Below are 17,483 nucleotides of genomic sequence, written 5' to 3'. Positions count from 1 at the left end.
TTCACAGAAATCGAATACTCTGAATTTTGAACTGCTATAAAATTATTTCCTTCAGAGATTAAATAATTATTTGAAAAGGCTGTATGTGTCCTGTGGATATATCTGGCAAACTCGCCATGACAGCATAACAGACTGTACGACGTCAAAGCCACGCCGGTGTCCAGTCACGGCCCCCTTTATCAGCGCCCAGTCCATTCTTTCCGAGTGCCGTATCTTTTAACGAATTTTTTTAAATGCATTGGATCTTGGAGGGAGAAATTACATCTTCATTTTTACTAACCTCAGACTTAGGTATCTAAATATCCATTTCGTTATGAATGTACGTGTAAGCAGAATGCTATAGCAACACCTGTGGCCCTGACGCCAGCAGAAAGCGGATAATTTCTTATTACACTCCACGTTTGCAGATACCTCAAAATATCATTTACCCTCAGCACTACTTCAAAATTACAGTAATTATTAAATTTTATAATTTAAGTGTAAATAAAAATGCTATGAAATTACGAATTTGGCTTTATACAATCGATAATATTTCCACATGACTATTGATCTTTGTAATCTTACGTATTTGATTTTATCCATTCTGAAAAAAATGCTGTTTGGAAAAGAGCTGGCTGAAGGGGCTGATGGTGCAGAAAAGCGCCATCCACAGGAGAAGGCGCCCCCGAGCGGAGCGCCCCACGAAAGGGGACACTAAATCTGTGTCACAACCCAGAGCCGGTCACAAAAGCGGCACGATGGTGAACACGTGCACCCTGAACCACGTGCTACGTCACACAGAGCCAGCAGGTAAATCTCAGAACACAAACGTACAGAATTGACAAAACACACCGAGAAAAATACACAAACTATCTTAAGTGGGCTAGTTTAGGATTTACCAATTCTGTTAGCCGGCGCTGGCATCTGTTTCCACTGCTCGTGAAACAACAGGCATGCTTCCGCGCTTCAGAAAACCACTGAGGACAGTAAGAATGACTCTCCTCCCGACTCCCTCTACCTCCGCAGCATGGCAGCGCCTTCTCTTCCATGCTATGAAGAAGGCGTCTCTAAGAACGGAGCGGTCATGCTCGCCTCCGCCTCGACAGCGGCGGTCAGAAGCAAGCGCTGTTCCGACGGCTACGTTTCCGGATGCGCTTGTCTCTGACTGAACCTAGTGCACCCACTGCATCCAAAATGCGCTGCACCCAAGAGAAACAGCAAACATTTCATTCGTCCTACCTTTATTCACTAAAATGTGAATACTGACTTATTAACGTAAGCAGTCACTACTTTCAGAGCATATAGACTTTAAAATGTAAGCAATATAAACAAAAATGTGAAACGTTGGTTTTCTCTAGGACTTACCACTTTTACGGCTAATTTATTCTCTTTATACTTATCCATAGTTCCATAAATTTTCACAAATACGCGTTAGTGTTATAATTTTTAACTTGACTTTTAAAAAATGCATGCACCAAGGATTAACAAATATACAATACTCACCAAGAACCTAAACACACACTGACCTTAATTTAAATACTAATGGATAAAAGTCAACTGCTCTCTGGATGCTGAATTTAGTTATTAAAAGTATTTCCTTTAGTTTTGCTATATAACTTTTTTAAAATGTGTTTTTAATGGATATTCACTGTCTACAATTAATTTAAAAAACTAAAACCAACATATTACAATATACATTTTCGCCATCTAATAAAAGCTCTTTATAGCAATCCTAATCTCCTTCTGAGAAATGGATTTAGTTAGGCCTCAAAATTCAGTGCAAATAACATGAAAAGAATAAAGAAATATCTTCCTGGCTAACTTTTCAGTTCGTGCTTACTATGCCCTAGGTGATGTTACCAGTTAACTAACATGTAAACTTCATTAACATGCATTAACTCATGTAAACTTCACGGCCACCTCATGCAGACAGCCGTCAGGTCTGGGATTTCACACAAACTAACAAGTCAGTCTATTACTGTTCCCTAGACGCTGGCAGAAGACACGAGACTCGGGCTCCAAGACAAAGGACTCCATTACTCACTGCGCAGCAAGCAGGAGGAGCATGATGACATTGCTGTAAGTTCCCTCTGGGCCCCAAGTCTCATGGGAGAGACACCGTGAGCTCAAATAAACGCTTACACTTGCAGAGAGCCGCAGCGTAAGAAAGGAAGAGAAGGCCGTGGGGAGGCCACTGCCTTTACAGCAAGCGCTGGAGGAGCCCGTCCTCTGTCCCAGGGGGAGATATGGCCTGCTTCTCCGAGGCTGCCCGCCACAATCCCAGGGGGAGATACGGCCTGCTTCTCCGAGGCTGCCCACCACAAACACAACCCTGAGAAATGGCCCAGGCGAGGAGCAGTCAAGGCCCTCCGTTCTCGACTGGCACACAAGACGAGACAGGTAGGGCAGGAAAGACGCCTCCGTGAGCCTCTCCCACCAGCAGCCATTCTCGTCACCATTCCTCAGATGGGGAAGCGCGTGAGAGGTTACGGAACGCGGCTTAAGAGCGCAGAGCGTCGAGAAGCCTGGCTCCGGGGCCGAACCACCACTGTTCGGTGGAAGAGCGTAAAGCGTGTGAGCTGAAGTCAAGAAACTGAAGAAAACAAAGTAATCACACAACGAAAAACGAGAGGAACCACATGAAGCGACAATAATAATTCGGAAAACAAGGCTGGTAATGTGGACGGTGCGGAGAAAACACAGAATCGGAAACGCTGGACGGATGAGAGAAAACGAGTCAAGGGAGACGAACAACACATGCGACAGACGCGCACGATCATTACTACTGCGCAGAGAAACGACGGCGAAATGGGCGAAAACACTCAAAGATTCTATGCAGGAAAACATTCTTGAAAGAAAGATTGAAATCTGCAGATCAAAGCAGCTCGACCAAAGCGGCAGAGGATGAATAAGCGGCCACCTGCCCCGGCCCTGAGCAGAGGAAGCAGATGAGAGGTAAGGAGCGGGGGGCGGGGGGCGCCTCTACAACCTGAGCGCGGCCCACGCAGGGAACCACGCGGCTGCCCCCCACCCCAGTATCCAGCCTGTGCTTCCACCATGCAAGCCCCCGTCTCCAGGGAGCTCTCCCTACAGGGCTGGGAGCCCAGGATGGGGCTGCTTTTGAAACAGACTGGGTCAGAGACGGACGCGTGAACTAACCCCGTTTAACTGATGCAGAGACGCGCTCCTTGTGCTCGGAGACGGACAAGAAATCAAGCAGCACCCGAGACTGCAGGCCACCATCTTCCACCGAGGGGAGCCAGCCACCGAGTGAAGATGACTCGAGAGAGAGAGAGAGAGAGAGACTCGTGGACACAAACAACAGTTCAGTGGTGAGCAGAGGGAAGGGTGAGGGCGGGGAGGCAGAGGAGGGCAAAGGGGTCAAATACATGGCGACAGAAGGAAATTCAACTTGGGATGGTGAACACACGATACAATATACATATGGTGTATTATTAAACTGTATACTTAAAACCTACATGGTTTTATTAACCAATGACACCCCAATAAAGTTAATTAAAAAAACGAGGCAGAGATGCAAAGAAGCAGGCACTTTGTGACAACAGTGAGCCTGAATGAAGCCAACTCAAACCCATCTTAGCGCTGAACGCGACAGTATATGAACTTTTTTCTTAGAATCTGAGTTATCTTACTTTTAGTAACAATATCCTAGGTGACTGACTCTAATAAATCGATATCAAGTTTCATACATTATCCAAGGAGACAACAGGGGGCTATACAGTCTGATCGAGTGCCCAGAAAACATTTACATGAACTAACCACACATTAGGATACAAAGAAAACTCCAGAGAGCGTCTCTTTCCACTAATGGCGGTCTAGGTAATTTGGAACAACCCTCCCACTGAAGTCAGAAAAGAAAGCGACGTGAAACATTCTGAACAGTGAACAAGTTCTAAAAGCACCAGAAAACTGACAAGGGCGAAAACATCACCCCGCGAAGCTTCAGGAGAGCAGGTGAGGAAGGTGACTCCACGTTCGTGGCTGCATTTCCCCTGGGGGTGGCAAGGCTCCTGAGGAGGCGACAGATTCATGGATGGTCCTAGAAGTCTACAACCATCCAAGGACGGGGGTTCAAAGGTGGCAGGAGCCCCAAAGGGCTGGACATTACGACTAAAAGAAATAAACCAGGACTGCCACACAGCTTTGAGTCACATGCTTGGAAAAGAAAACATGGCCGTGGCCTGGACCACGGTGGTCCGAGATAACTAGTGCCCCTCGGCACCTGCAAAAAAACCAAAGGAAAACCATCCTTGGAGGGAAAAAGTCATCAGTATATTTCTACAAATGAACTGTCAAGTACATCGTCCAGCACACAACTACAAGTCATCAGTAACACGAGGGGACACGATGATATCAGGGAGCATGGGCAGGAGCGACTGAAACTCCAGATGTGGGAACAATCGAACAAAAACTTTAATCCAAATGCAAAAGGTAATAAAACTCAAGCATTAGAATTTTCAGGAGGAAAGTAGAAATCATAAAAAGTGATGTTGCACATTTAAAAAATAAAGAAAATATAAAATATATTAAGTGGGTTCAATTGATATACACATAACAGAGTAGACAAAGCTAACAGGGTATAAGGGAGCTGGAAAGGTCTGTGTAGAATAAAGAGCAGAGAGACGAAAGAAGACAAGATACAAAAGAAGTGACCAGGCCAGTGAGCATTCAGAGGGCAGGAAGAATGAGCAAAAGCAATATCTGAATACGCAACAGCTGCGAATTTTCCAAAACCAATGAAGACTTCAAGAAATCTCAAGTCCCAAAATGTAAAGAGTACAAAACCAACACTATGTCATCGAATTAGAAATTAATAACAAAAACAAAGTCCACACAAATACTTGGAAATTTTTAAAAACTTTCTCAAGCATCTCACAAGTCAAAGAGGAGATCAAAACCGTAACTGCAAACCACTTAGGAAATAAGGACAATAAAAATAATTCCTATCCAAACCTAGAGAAAACACTAAAATCATGTGAAAAGACATGCAAGCCTTAAACATTTTATTTTTTGGTTTAGTAATTAATGAAAATTAGCAAATTATATACTTACTCCTAAGTTTACATCCACCAAAATTTCTGCAACTAACATAATATAGTCAGTTTAGCAAGATTATGAAGTATGTATGAGACATACAAAAAAACCCCTTGTTTTTATGTATTAGCAATGTCCAATTAGAAACCAGTTTTTTCAACTGTATCATTTATAACAGCTCCCCAAGAAATGAAATAATTAGTATAACTCACAAAAAAAAAAAGGATCTGCATACTGAAAATTACGAATCACCAAGGAACGATATCGAAGAAGCCCCAGACGGAGAAACATTCGAGGTCCATGAAAGGGATGCAGTAAAGATGTCACTTCTCCCCCAACTGATGTACAGATTTAACACAATTTCCATTAAAACCCCAGCAGGATTATTTGTAAATAAAGACGAGATGATCCTAAAATGTATACGAAAGGGCAAAGGAAAAATTGGCCAAAACAGTTTTGAAAAAGAAGAAAGTTGGTAGACTCGCACTTATATACAAACTGGCTTGTAAACAAAAACCTATACATGAATGTTCAGAGTTTTTTTTTTCTTTTTTTTTTTTTTTTTCTAGAGAGCCCCAAACTGGAAACCACCCAAATGTCTTTCTCTCAACAGGTGAATGGTTAAACAAGCTGTGGTCATCAATACAAAGTAAAACAACTCGGCAATAAAAAGGAACAATCAAATCCATCTGTAACAATCTGGATGAATCTAAAGGCATTAAGCGGAATGAAAGAAGCCAGCCTCAGAAGGTTACATGTTCATTTTACTTATTTGGAAATCTCAGAGACAAAATTATAACCACAGAGAACAAATCAGTAGTTGCCGAGGGTTAGTGAGGGGAAAAGATGTGACTTTAAACGGACAGCACGAAGGAGTTTTGGGGTGATGGAGAAAGCAAAACAAGGCCAAACGATAACTTCTTAGTTTGAAGGTGTCATTTAACCTTGTGGTAAAATACGAAAGAAAGGATTCAAGCAGACGTTCGCCAACTCCTTTGGTGCTTGAGAATGGAACGGATGTGCCAGGGATAACCTGGGAAAAGTTCCCTCTAGCCTGCAGCCTTGGAGAAACTAACAAACCAGGTAAAAGTTCTAATAAAAAACGTAAAGTTGGGCAGAGGACAGGACAGTAGTAAGCGGGAGCTGAAGGGTTGGGGACATGAGGAGAGGCTGGTCAAAGGGCTCAAAACTGCAGCTATAGGATAAACATGTCTAGAGATGTAATGTGCCAACGTGATGACGACAGCTAAAACTCTACTGAACGCTGGAAATCTGCTGGGAGAGTAGATTCCAGATAGAAAGAAAGCAAGAGAAGCTCTGTTAAGTTCAGACAAAGCAGACTTCCTAACAAGGGAAGTTATCAGGGATAACGAGGGGCGTCCCATAATGATAAAGGGGTCAACGCCCCCAAAACACATCATAATCCTTCACACGTACGGACTAACGATGGAGTGTCACAACGACAGGAAGCGGAAATCGGCAGAGCTGCAAGGACAGGTACGTGAGTCCATTGTTATACATGGCGACGTTAACACTCATCTGTCAGAACCAGACCCGGCCGGCAAAGAATCTGTAAGGACATAGTTGAACTCAACATCATCAGTCAACTGGATACAATGGACATCTACGGACTACTCCATCTAACACCAACAGACCACACACCCTGGGCCATAACACAGATTTAAAACAGAAGTCATACAATGTCTGCTCTCGGACCCCAATGGAATTAAACTAGAAATCAGTAACAGAATAACTGAAAAGCGCTAAAATATTCGGAGGTTAAACACCACACTTCTAAATAACACATGGATCAAAGAAAAAAATGACGAGAGAAATTTTTAGATATTTTGAACTAAATGATAATGAAAATATAACTTATTAAAATTTGTGGGATGCAGCAAAAACAGAGCATTAGGGGAAATTTATAGCACTGAATGTATATCTTCGAGAAGAAGACCTAAAGTCAATCAGCCAACCTTCCACCCTGGAAATTAGAAAAAGAGCAAATTAAATCCAAAGTAAGCAGACAAAACAAACAAACAAACAAACAAACAAACCCAGTACAAATTAGAGAAGAAATCATTGAAAAACAGGAAATCAACAGTGGGGGAAAAAAAAAAAAATCAATGAAACCAAAAGCTAGTTCTTAGGGGAAAAAATCAAAATCAATAAGCTTCTATCCACGTTGACTAAGAAAAAAATAGAGAAGACACAAATTACTATTGTCAGAAATTAAAAAGGAGACAGCACTATAGACAGCTTCCAAAACAGAAAGCACCAAGTCCAAATGGGTTCACTAGTGAATTCTACCAGACATGGAAGAAAGATATTCTCTACAATGTCTTCTGGAAGACAGAAACAGAGGGAATCCTTCCTAACTCATTTTATAAGGCCAGCATTACTCTAATACCCACCCTCAAAAAAAACAAAAAACAAAAAACAAAAAAATAGACGAAGACTATAAAGAAAAAGAAAAACTAGAGACCAATATCTCTCATAAACACAGATGCAAAAATCCTCAACAAAATATTAGTAAAGCAAATCCAACAATGTATATAAAAAGAATTACATACCACAACCAAGTGGGATTTACCCGAGATATGCAAGGCTGGTTCAACATTGGAAAATCAATTAATGTAATCCATTGCATCAACAGACTAAAAAAGAAAAACTAGAAGATATCATCGATAGATGCGAAAAAAAATTTTTTTGATAACATCCAACACCCATTCATGATTAAAAAAAAACATCTCAGTAAACTAGGAAGAGGGGAATTTCCTCCACTTGATAAAGGACCACTACACAGAGAAAAGTCCAGCCGATACCGCGTTCGATGATGAGAAACTGGAAGCTCTCCCATTAAGATCAGAACGAGGAAGGGTGTGCCCCATCACCACGCCTTTCCAACTTCACACTGGAAGTTCCAGCTACTGCAATGATGCCAGAAAAGGAAAGAGAAGGCATACTGACTGGGAAGAAGGAAATAAAACCGTCTTTGTTTGCAGGTGTCCTGACCATCTACGTAGAAAATCTGAAAGAAACAAAATTAAAACTCCTGGAACTAATAAGCAATTATAGAAATGTTTCAGGATACAAGGCTAATTTACAAAAGTTAATTACTGTCCTATACACCAGCAATAAACAAGTGGAATTTGAAATTTAAAAAATATGGATACCATTAACATTAGCAGCACCCAAAAATGAAATACTTGGGTATAAATCTAACAAAATAGGTAAAAGATCGCATAATAAAAACTCCAAAACTCTGATAAAAAAAAAATCAGATAATAAATAAACGGATATTCCACATTCGTGGATCCATACTGTCAAGACGTCAGTTCCTCCCAATTAGACCTGGAGGGAGATTCAATGCAACCCTATCAGAGTCCCAGCAAGTTCTTTTGTGGATATCGACAAACTACTTCTAAAGTTCATATGCAGATCCAGAACAGCCAACGTGCTCCCGAGGAACAAAGCTGGAGAGCTGGCACCACATGACTTCAAAACTTCTCTACACCTACAGTAATCAAGACAGAGCAGGGCTGGTGAAAGAAGAGGCAAACGGTTTATCAATAAAACAAATCAGAGAGCCCAGAAATGGACCTACGGAAATAGTCCCCTGAGCTTCAAGGAAGGAGCAGAGGCCAGACAGCGGGGAAACGGCGGTCTTCTCAACAAACGGTGCTGGAACTGGACGTCCACGCACGCTCACGCAGGTAAATCTAGACGCGGCTCTTACACCCTTCACGAAAACTACCGAAAAAGGAATCGCAGACCTCAACGTGAAAGGTCAATCTATAAATCTCCCAGAAGATAACACAGGAGAAAACCCAGATGACCTTGGATTCGTCGCGAACTTTTCAGATACAACAGCAAAGGCATGATACCTGAAAGAAATAACTGATAACCTGGACTTCGTTAAAATTAGAAATTTCTGATCTGTGAAAAACACTGTCAAGAGAAATGGGGAAATATCTGCAAATGGCATCTGATAAAGGGCTGTTATCCAAAATACACTCCGGAAGACAGTCTGGTTTCCTGCAGAACTAAATGTGCCCTCACCACAGGACGCACCCATCGGGCTCCTTAGTGTTTATCCAAAGGAGCTGAAAACTGTCCACACAAAAACCTGCACACGGATGTTTCCAGCAGCTTTATTCCTAACTGCCAGACCCTGGGAGCGCCTGAGACGTCCATCAGTAGGTGAATGGATGAACCGTTGTTCACGCATACAATAGAATCTTAATCAGCAGTGAAAAGAAACGAGCTACCGAGCCGTGAGAAGAACCTTCAATGTGCACTAAGGGACAGGAGCCCCTCTGAACAGGCTACATGCGACGTGGTCCAAGTGCGTGACAGTGTAACAGGCAAATGCAAGGAGACGTTGGCGGGGGACGGTGACTCCGCGGAGCATGTGGCATCTTCAGGGCAGTGAAACCACCCTGTGTGATATGGTATCGATGGACACGTGTCAGGACACATCCGTACAAATCCACAGAACGTACGGCACCAAGAGTGAACCCTAAGTTAAACTGCGGACTTGGGGTAACAACGACGTGTCAACGTAGCTCCAGCCGCAACCGACGCACCGCGCTGGAGGGGGCTGTTGATGACGAGGGGTGGCGGTGTGCAGGACGGAGACGGGAAAGCTACGTGCCCTCCCCTCTGTGTGCTGCTCTAAACGCCGAGGTCTGTAAACCTCCAACGCCAGAGGTCACCTGAAGTCCTCAGAGCAGAGGAGCATTTACAAGCACGTGTACACTCCCGCATCTGCGGAATGACCAGCCTGTCACTGACGTGTACACTCCCGCATCTGCGGAATGACCAGCCTGTCACTAACGTGTGCACTCCCGCATCTGCGGAATGACCAGCCTGTCACTAACGTGTGCACTCCCGCATCTGCGGACCAGCCTGTCACTAGCGGTGGCACACTCCGCATCTCGTAATGACCGGCCTGTCGCTGGCGTGTGCACTCCGCGTCTGCGTGTGTGTCACTAACGTGTGTACGCTCCATCTCTTGAGAATGACCATGTCACTGCGTGTACACTCGCATCTGGGGAATTATTGAGCCAACCTGTCACTAGCATTATACACTCCGCATCTGCGCGGAACTGACCAGCCTGTCACTAGCGTGTGCACTCCGCATCTGCTTGAATGACCAGCCTGTCATAGCGTGTGCACTCCAGCATCTCGCGGAATGACCAACCTGTCACTAACGTGTGCACTCCCTCTGTCTGGAATGACCAGCCTGTCACTAACGTGCACTTCTGCATCGCAGGCGGAAGATGACCAACCTGTCACTAACGTGTACACTCCGCATCTCTTGGAATGACCAGCCCTGCCGTGTGCACACTCACATCTACGGAATGACCAGCCTGTCACTAACGTGTACACTCTCGCATCTGCGTAATGACCAGCCTGTCACTACATGGAGAAACCTAACTAATCCTCAACACGACAAACTGATGTGCATCCACGAGCCGAGGTCTCTCTAAGACCATTCTCTCCACTAAGAACTAAGCGCCCTCTCGGTCCGACACCAGGTGTCCCTGTGCCTCGAGGCAGAGGATTGGAGCCGGGTGGAAACCCGCTGCCAGAGCCGTGAGCTGTGGCGCGTTGGCAGAAGCCAGCCAAAAGGGGCTCTATCAGCCACACGACGGTGACTTCACAGGCAAGTAGAGGTAAATCATAATGAACCACTTATAACGAACCGAAACAAGTTTACGAAGCCTGCATTAGATGGCGATGCCCAGAGAACGCGGCAGCCCTCTTCTCGAGGCTCTGTCCAAAGCTCGAGAAAAGCGGGCGGTCTACTCTGCAGAGTCGCCAGCTCACGGGACGCGGAAGGCGACCAAACAAAGTGACGATGAGCAGGACAGAACGAAGAGGCACGGGTGAGGCAGGAGACAACAAGAGGACGAGATGTCCCGAAAGTCAGTTTCCTTAAAAAAAAAGGAAAGAAACAAGGACTTTCGTTCCTGAACATGGTTAGCTACGTGAAGTGACACTCGACGGCTGAGGGAGGCAAAAATAAGCTGGTTCTGCGACATGAGATCCTGGGTGACAGGGACAAGAACGATTTCAGTAGAGCGGGAGGAAGGAAGTCTGATTACAGTTGGTTCATGAGAAAATGGTAAAAAAAGATGTTACAGTCGGTTCAGGAGAAAATGGTAAAAAAAAAAATAAGGAGCCACCACAAGCACGGGCAACTCTCCAGGACGTTTGCTGTACAGGTGAGCAAAGCCGCACTACGGTAGCTAAGGAGGGACGTGCGGCCGGCGAAGTCCCTCGTGGGTCAGCAGGGCGATGCGGCGGCGGGTCCAGCGCTAACGGAAATGGTTCCCCGAGAGGAGGATTCGGGACGCGCTGCCCCGAGGAAGACGTGAAGCAGGACAGAGTCCAGGGCTCAGGTACAGAGTGGGACAGACGCAGAGACATTTCACGCCACTGTGACCGCGGACGGCGTGGGCGGCATCGACGGCGGGCAGTGTGGCCCTTCGTCCCCGGTTGCTCCCGCTCTTCCTCGTGTCACCGAAGTGATCGGCGAGAGCGTCAACTGAGGAGCGAAGGCCGGAAGGAGCTGAGGGAATCTGCAGAGGAGAGAAGGGGCTCGGACGGTCGCCGTGAATGGCGGCCGAGAGAACTTCTAAGGACGAGCAGAACGCGTGGAGGGTCGCGATCGGGACCCCCCTGAGATCTGCGGTCACAGAGTTAAAATGAAACCGGTCGGTACGTCTGTGTTTTTCTCCAGCCGTTTTCAGCTTCGGAAGGGCAGAATTCGGGTTTCACCATGAACGGGTGACGGCGGGGGGACGGCAAAGGCGTTTAGGGCGTAGGAGGGTGACTACGATGACGGGTCAAGGAAGAGGAGGGCGACAGACACCGTCAGTACGATCATCGGACTGGAGGACCCGATGCGGCTGGCGAGGATGTTCGGAGACGGTGAGCGGGAACAGGGAACAGGAAGACGGGCAGCGGCCGGAGGGAAGGGTGGTCGAAAGTGAGATTCTGGAAGGGACACGGCAACTGCCCTAATCAGTGATACAGTGACGGAGGCTGAAGGAGACCATGAGAACAGCCGGCTGGGGCGGCGTGGGGAGTGAGGCTGCCGAGGAAACGGGAGCGAAGGGGTCTCGGCACCGAACGGACTGGAACCGACAGCAAGACGGGCGGGGGCAGGGGGGGGGAGAGGCAGGTGCTGCCCCTTCGGAGCACGTGGGACAGGACTCGTCTCGGGGACACTGCTGATGAGTGCGACCTGGGTCCGGCCTGACAGCGCTGTTTCCAGAGAACTTGTAGGTAATTCTGATGTTGAAAAAGGCCACTTAAAACTTCAAAGACTTTTTACTAGGAAGTAACAGTATATGGTACAAAAATTTTAATTAAGGGGGGAAAAAAACATGAAAAAGAACTAGTAAGAAACGTATATAAATTCGGCTAAAAGTAATATGGTGATAAAAGGGGTAGAATGCAGAATTCGAAACTTCTAAGCTTCAGCCTTTTCACGGGACCTAACTAGACCCTATTGGACAGAATGAGAAAAATACTGGAGAATTATAAAATATTTGAAAGCTTTCCAAGAATTATTGCTATATGACAGCAACGCATGTGACACCAAAGGTACTTTATGGAAAAATTATATTTTAAAAGATATGGCAATTTCTAACTTTTCTCTAAAAACCGTTATGACCGTCTGTAAGCACCAAGGGGATGACGTTCGACTTCAGTCAAATGGATGACGCTCACTTTTATCTACCTGCCAAAAATACTGTCGGGAGAGAGCGCCTCACACCAATACCCTAAGGTTACAACATAAAACCTCGACCCTGTGACCACTTATTGAAGCGCCAACTTTGTGTAAAGTTCGGAAACTTCCAGTCTTCTGCAGACACACCGCGCACGCTCGCTCCTGAGGGCATGGGGCGGGGGGGGGAAGCATCAGGTTGGGCTTCACCCAGCATCTCACGATTCCACTCGCTAATTTTTATCCTCACACATAGAACACAGGGAAGCTTTAAACAAACACTAGACAGTTCGTAAGCCAGAAATAAACTATAAGCTGTTGCACTAATGGCCTGGAACTAGTTTGTTCCAGTCTTAATTTGCTTTAATAAAACATTTCTCTACAGGTATTAAATAATTTCTGCTAAGTCAGGGTTGTAGAGGGGAAAAAAGAACTCAGTTTTTTCGCTTTGTCGTGACATCAAGCTATTTCAGCGAATGGAAATTTCACAGATCACTATATAGACCAATGCTAATTGTGCAAGTTATTATATACGTTTTTAAATTTCATCAGGTGTTGATACCTGTTTCTACGGTATTCTCTGTTTCTGTCGTCTCCAGCCCATCCATGCTGTCCTCATCTTCCACAGCAGTTTTTCCTCTGCTTCGAGGCCTACAGAGAAACAGATACACGCAGTTAAAGCTTAAATTTTAAGGCTCAGAAGTAAACTCATTATGACGCGCAAGCTGAAGGTACACAACATAAAACACTGTGCACAACTTCTCTAACATTTGATCATATCGAAGTCACATCACACCTCACAGTCGTTTCCCCTCAAACCCGGACGTGCCTGACGCCTCCAGGTGAGGACAGGCCCGGTCAGCACGCCTGGGTCCCGTAACTCTGCATCTTGGCGCTCTGCAGTTTAGGCTCTTTTCCGAGTACACACACCACGTTACACCTCTGCATCTGATGAAGCTGAGGAGCGACGCCCAGACTTATGAACGCCCTGTAAACCATCCGAAGAAAAACATTCTAAACACTAAGCAGGATCCGATCACACCCACCCTGAGTGTGAAATGGAATTTATAAACCCTTTGATAAAGTACAGTGAACATAAGCGTCATGGTGAGGTGAGATTCTTTGACTTGGTGCAATTTTTTAAAAATAATAATACCACTAACTGTATTGAGAAAAATTTCCACCCAAAATTCAACGTTCCATATTAATCTTACAAGCTAATTTGAGGTGCTAAAATAACGTGAGACATCCACTTCGAGCCACACGAACGTAGGAAGGTTCAAAGATACCCTCCAGCCACAAACAACTAGAAAACGAGACGAAGTATAAGAAACAACCATTATCAGACACTGATAACAGCAAGGGACAGGACCGTCACCCCTGAACAAAGAGGAACAAACAAGGGGAACCCTGCCACCATGAAGCCTTTCTGCATGAAGTTAATTTACAAACTGTAGCGCAGAGTGGAACTCTCGAGACTGGAAATTACGCTGAGAAGGGGAAATGGGAGTCGCCCGTCCAGGAGGCTAAAGGGAGCTAGAAACTATGGGACAGAGGCCACGGGAGCGAGCTGTGCAGGGAGAGCACCGGAAGTCTGCGTGTGGGTACCCCTGCGCTTCTGTCTGGACAGCAATCTAATAATCGTGGTGTGAACCCCACAAGGCTGAGCAAGAACAACGTCCAAGGAAGAAGAATGACCTAAGAGTGCGACACAGACAAACCCCAGAGCTCCCGGAGAGCCAGGGATCAACCGTTCCCTCCCGCCAGAGCGCCAGGACCTCACTGACCATGTGACTAATGCATCGGCGGAGACCAGAGTGGGAAGAACCCTCAGGAGTCGGGGGGCTAAAGAAAGCCCAGGGCAAATGCTGTTCTAGCCCGTCCCTAAAAGAGCTAACAAGTAAGTCTCAACAGAATCGAAATGATCCACAACTAATTTAACTGCTAGGCCCCCAAAAGAGAAAGTTCAACATTTGTTAAAGTACAACAAAATCTAGCTCAGCAACAACAAAATCACGATATGTGGCCTGCAACAAAAATTTACAAGGTATACAAAGAAGCAGGGAAATGTGAGTCATAAGCAGGAGAAAAATCAAGGAATAGAATCAGAAAACAAATGGTAGAAGGGACAAGACTGGACATTAAACCAGCTTTTATCAATATGTTTCATATGCTCAAGAATGTAACAGAAAACGAATATGAGGAAGTAAGAAAGATACTAAAAAATAAACAAAATGGAACTCATAGAGGCAACATCAAAAGAACTTCAGATGAAAATTCCACTCACATCTGATGAGAAATGGTAAAAGAAAAGATGACGGACCTTAAAGACGTAGCAAAGAAAAAATTTATCCAAAATTAAAGGACGAAGTGAAAAAAGACAAACACAGCTATAGATGGCTATGCTGATTAGTTCCACCAAACTCTTAAGGAATAGTACTAATCCCACACCGTCTTCGGGATATCCTGGAGGAAGGGCTGCTTCCCAACTCCTTCTATGAGGGGGCATGACACTGACACAAGTCACGGGCTTGATATATAACCAACATCCATCGCGAACACAGACCTGTTCTTTGGAATAAAAAAAGGAACAGCCGCCTCCCGTTTGTCCCAGACATTACAATTGTCACACCGAATCAAAGGCCAATGCAAGAACAGAAAATTACAGCTGGCTTTTCACTGTAAAAACACATAAAAACCTCAAACGAAAGATTATCAAAGGGCTCCAGTTCCGAATATTCTCCAAATAACATGGAGAAATAGATGCCAAACTTCTTCCACCGAATGCAAGTATAAAACAGAAATAATGTACAGAACAACTATTCGAATTTCCTTAAGAAAATATAACACAGGCTGATCAGGAACGAACGCCAAGATGCCATGTACTGCCAGAATGCCATCAGTTTGCTGCTCTGCACGTCCCCAGCATTCCCGGTACTGAAGGGACTCGGCGGGGTCCGAAAGCCCGGAGCGAGTGCTGAGGTTCAGCAAGAGAGGGCGCCCGAGCTGGCCTGCACCTGAGCCCAGTCAGTGCAACAGAGGCTTCCGGAACCGAGCTAAGAGACCCCGGCCAGGGCCCAGGCTGACCACCCGGAACCGCACGCACGGCGTGCATAAAACAGCCCTGCAGTGGCACCTGTCACCGCCCCAGACATGAGCGACGATTTTCTCCTTGGCTTCTCGGACAGGAGTCTCCTGATTCTTCTACCACTTTCTTCTCACTTTCCCTGCTGATTCCTCTTCTTTATTGGCTTCTAAGTGGTCGGGGGTCCAGGCCTCAGTCACTCACCCTTCACCCACAGAGGCTCACCGCCTCCCTGGGAGGTCCCACCCAGTCTCTTGATGTCTACTCGGTAAACTCCCAAACCTCCCATCCCCTCCCTGTCCACCGAATTACAACTCACGTTTACCCGTCTACAAGCATCACAGAGTGAACAAACATGTCGAAAACCGAATCTGATTCCACACCCTGCCCTCTAAAACATGCTCTTTTTCCAGTGTTTTCCATCTCGGTAAAAGGTGGCACCGATCGGCTCCAAATTTAGATTCCCCCCTCTTGCACCCCACGTGTCAGCAAACCCCGCCAGCTCTCCCTTCGAGATGCAGTCCCACATGGAAACCAGCGACGCTAACGGCCTCACGCCACCTTCATTTTTCTGGTTACTGTTACAATTGGGAATTGTACAACTAACTCTGCTTTGCTGAGCACTTAGTATGTGAGGCACCGTTCCGTTACCAGCTCTATTTTACAGATGAGCAAAATGAAGGTCGGAGAAGATGATGAAGACGCCCCAATCTGACGGGTCTCGCAGCCGACATGCTTAACCGCCGCCTCTACTGCAGTCAGCTGCCGCCCTGCGACCGCTCTCCAGACCGTTCTGAAGGACGGTTACGAACCCTCAACCAAATCGGGCCCCTCGTCTCCCTCCCAATGCTCCGAAGGCTGCTCGTCACACCGAGAACAGAGCACCCGCAGGGCCTCCGTGATGTGGCCGGCCGGGTCACCCCTGACGTCGCCCACGAGCACGCTGCCCCTTCCGCGGTCATCCTGCGGTACCGGCCACCTGCTCGTGCAGGGCAGACCGAGGACGCTCTGGTTCAGGGCCTCTGCGCACACAGATTTCTCCACCTACGGCAGTCTTCTCCCCGACGTGCACGAGCTGCTCCGCACTCAGGTGTCTGCTGAAACGTCCCGTGCTCAGAGGGGACACCTCTCACAAGCAAATCCGCAAAACGGGGCCCGTCGCCCGCTACGCGTTTTCCTGCTCCGTTCCTCCTCACGCCCGACACTACGCGGACGTGTCGTCTGATCGACCTGTCTCTTCAGCGAGGAGGCAGCCGCCACGAGGGCCAGACCGTGGTTCTCGTCACTGGCGCACGCCCGACGCCTGCAGCACCACGCGTCATGCCCACGTGGGCCCAACACGTGCTGTGCTGAGCGAACACGACGGTTCCGCGAGTCAGGAGAAAACCTGGGCTTAAGAGCGAAACCTGACGCGAGCACCTAACCGTGCTAGAGGCGCAGGCCTGCGTCCCGCCGAGCAAAACACACACTCTCACGTGCAGTCGAACTTTACAAGAAAACCGTGTAACATGATGCAGAATGTTATGTCATTAAGGTAAACACAGAAAAAATCAGAAGTTTTAACACCACAAGGAATAGACAAAAACTGGCATCATTAGCGGATAACATCACCAACATCTA

General features: G+C 46.4%; 1 protein-coding gene across 1 annotated transcript in view; it reads right to left on the bottom strand.

The window, feature by feature from the left end:
* Positions 1–17,483, bottom strand: part of KMT2C (lysine methyltransferase 2C) — a 208,530-nt gene that overhangs the window by 149,292 nt on the left and 41,755 nt on the right. The window contains exon 2 of the mRNA XM_039861293.1: positions 13,341–13,429. Coding sequence (XP_039717227.1) covers positions 13,341–13,429 — 89 coding nt within the window. The remainder of the gene's footprint in view (positions 1–13,340; positions 13,430–17,483) is intronic.

Source organism: Pteropus medius, unplaced genomic scaffold (assembly GCF_902729225.1).
Source record: "Pteropus medius unplaced genomic scaffold, Ma_sr-lr_union100, whole genome shotgun sequence".
NCBI lineage: Eukaryota > Metazoa > Chordata > Mammalia > Chiroptera > Pteropodidae > Pteropus > Pteropus medius.
Note: the sequence above shows the minus strand (reverse complement) of the source record. Positions and strands in the feature narration are given on the sequence as shown.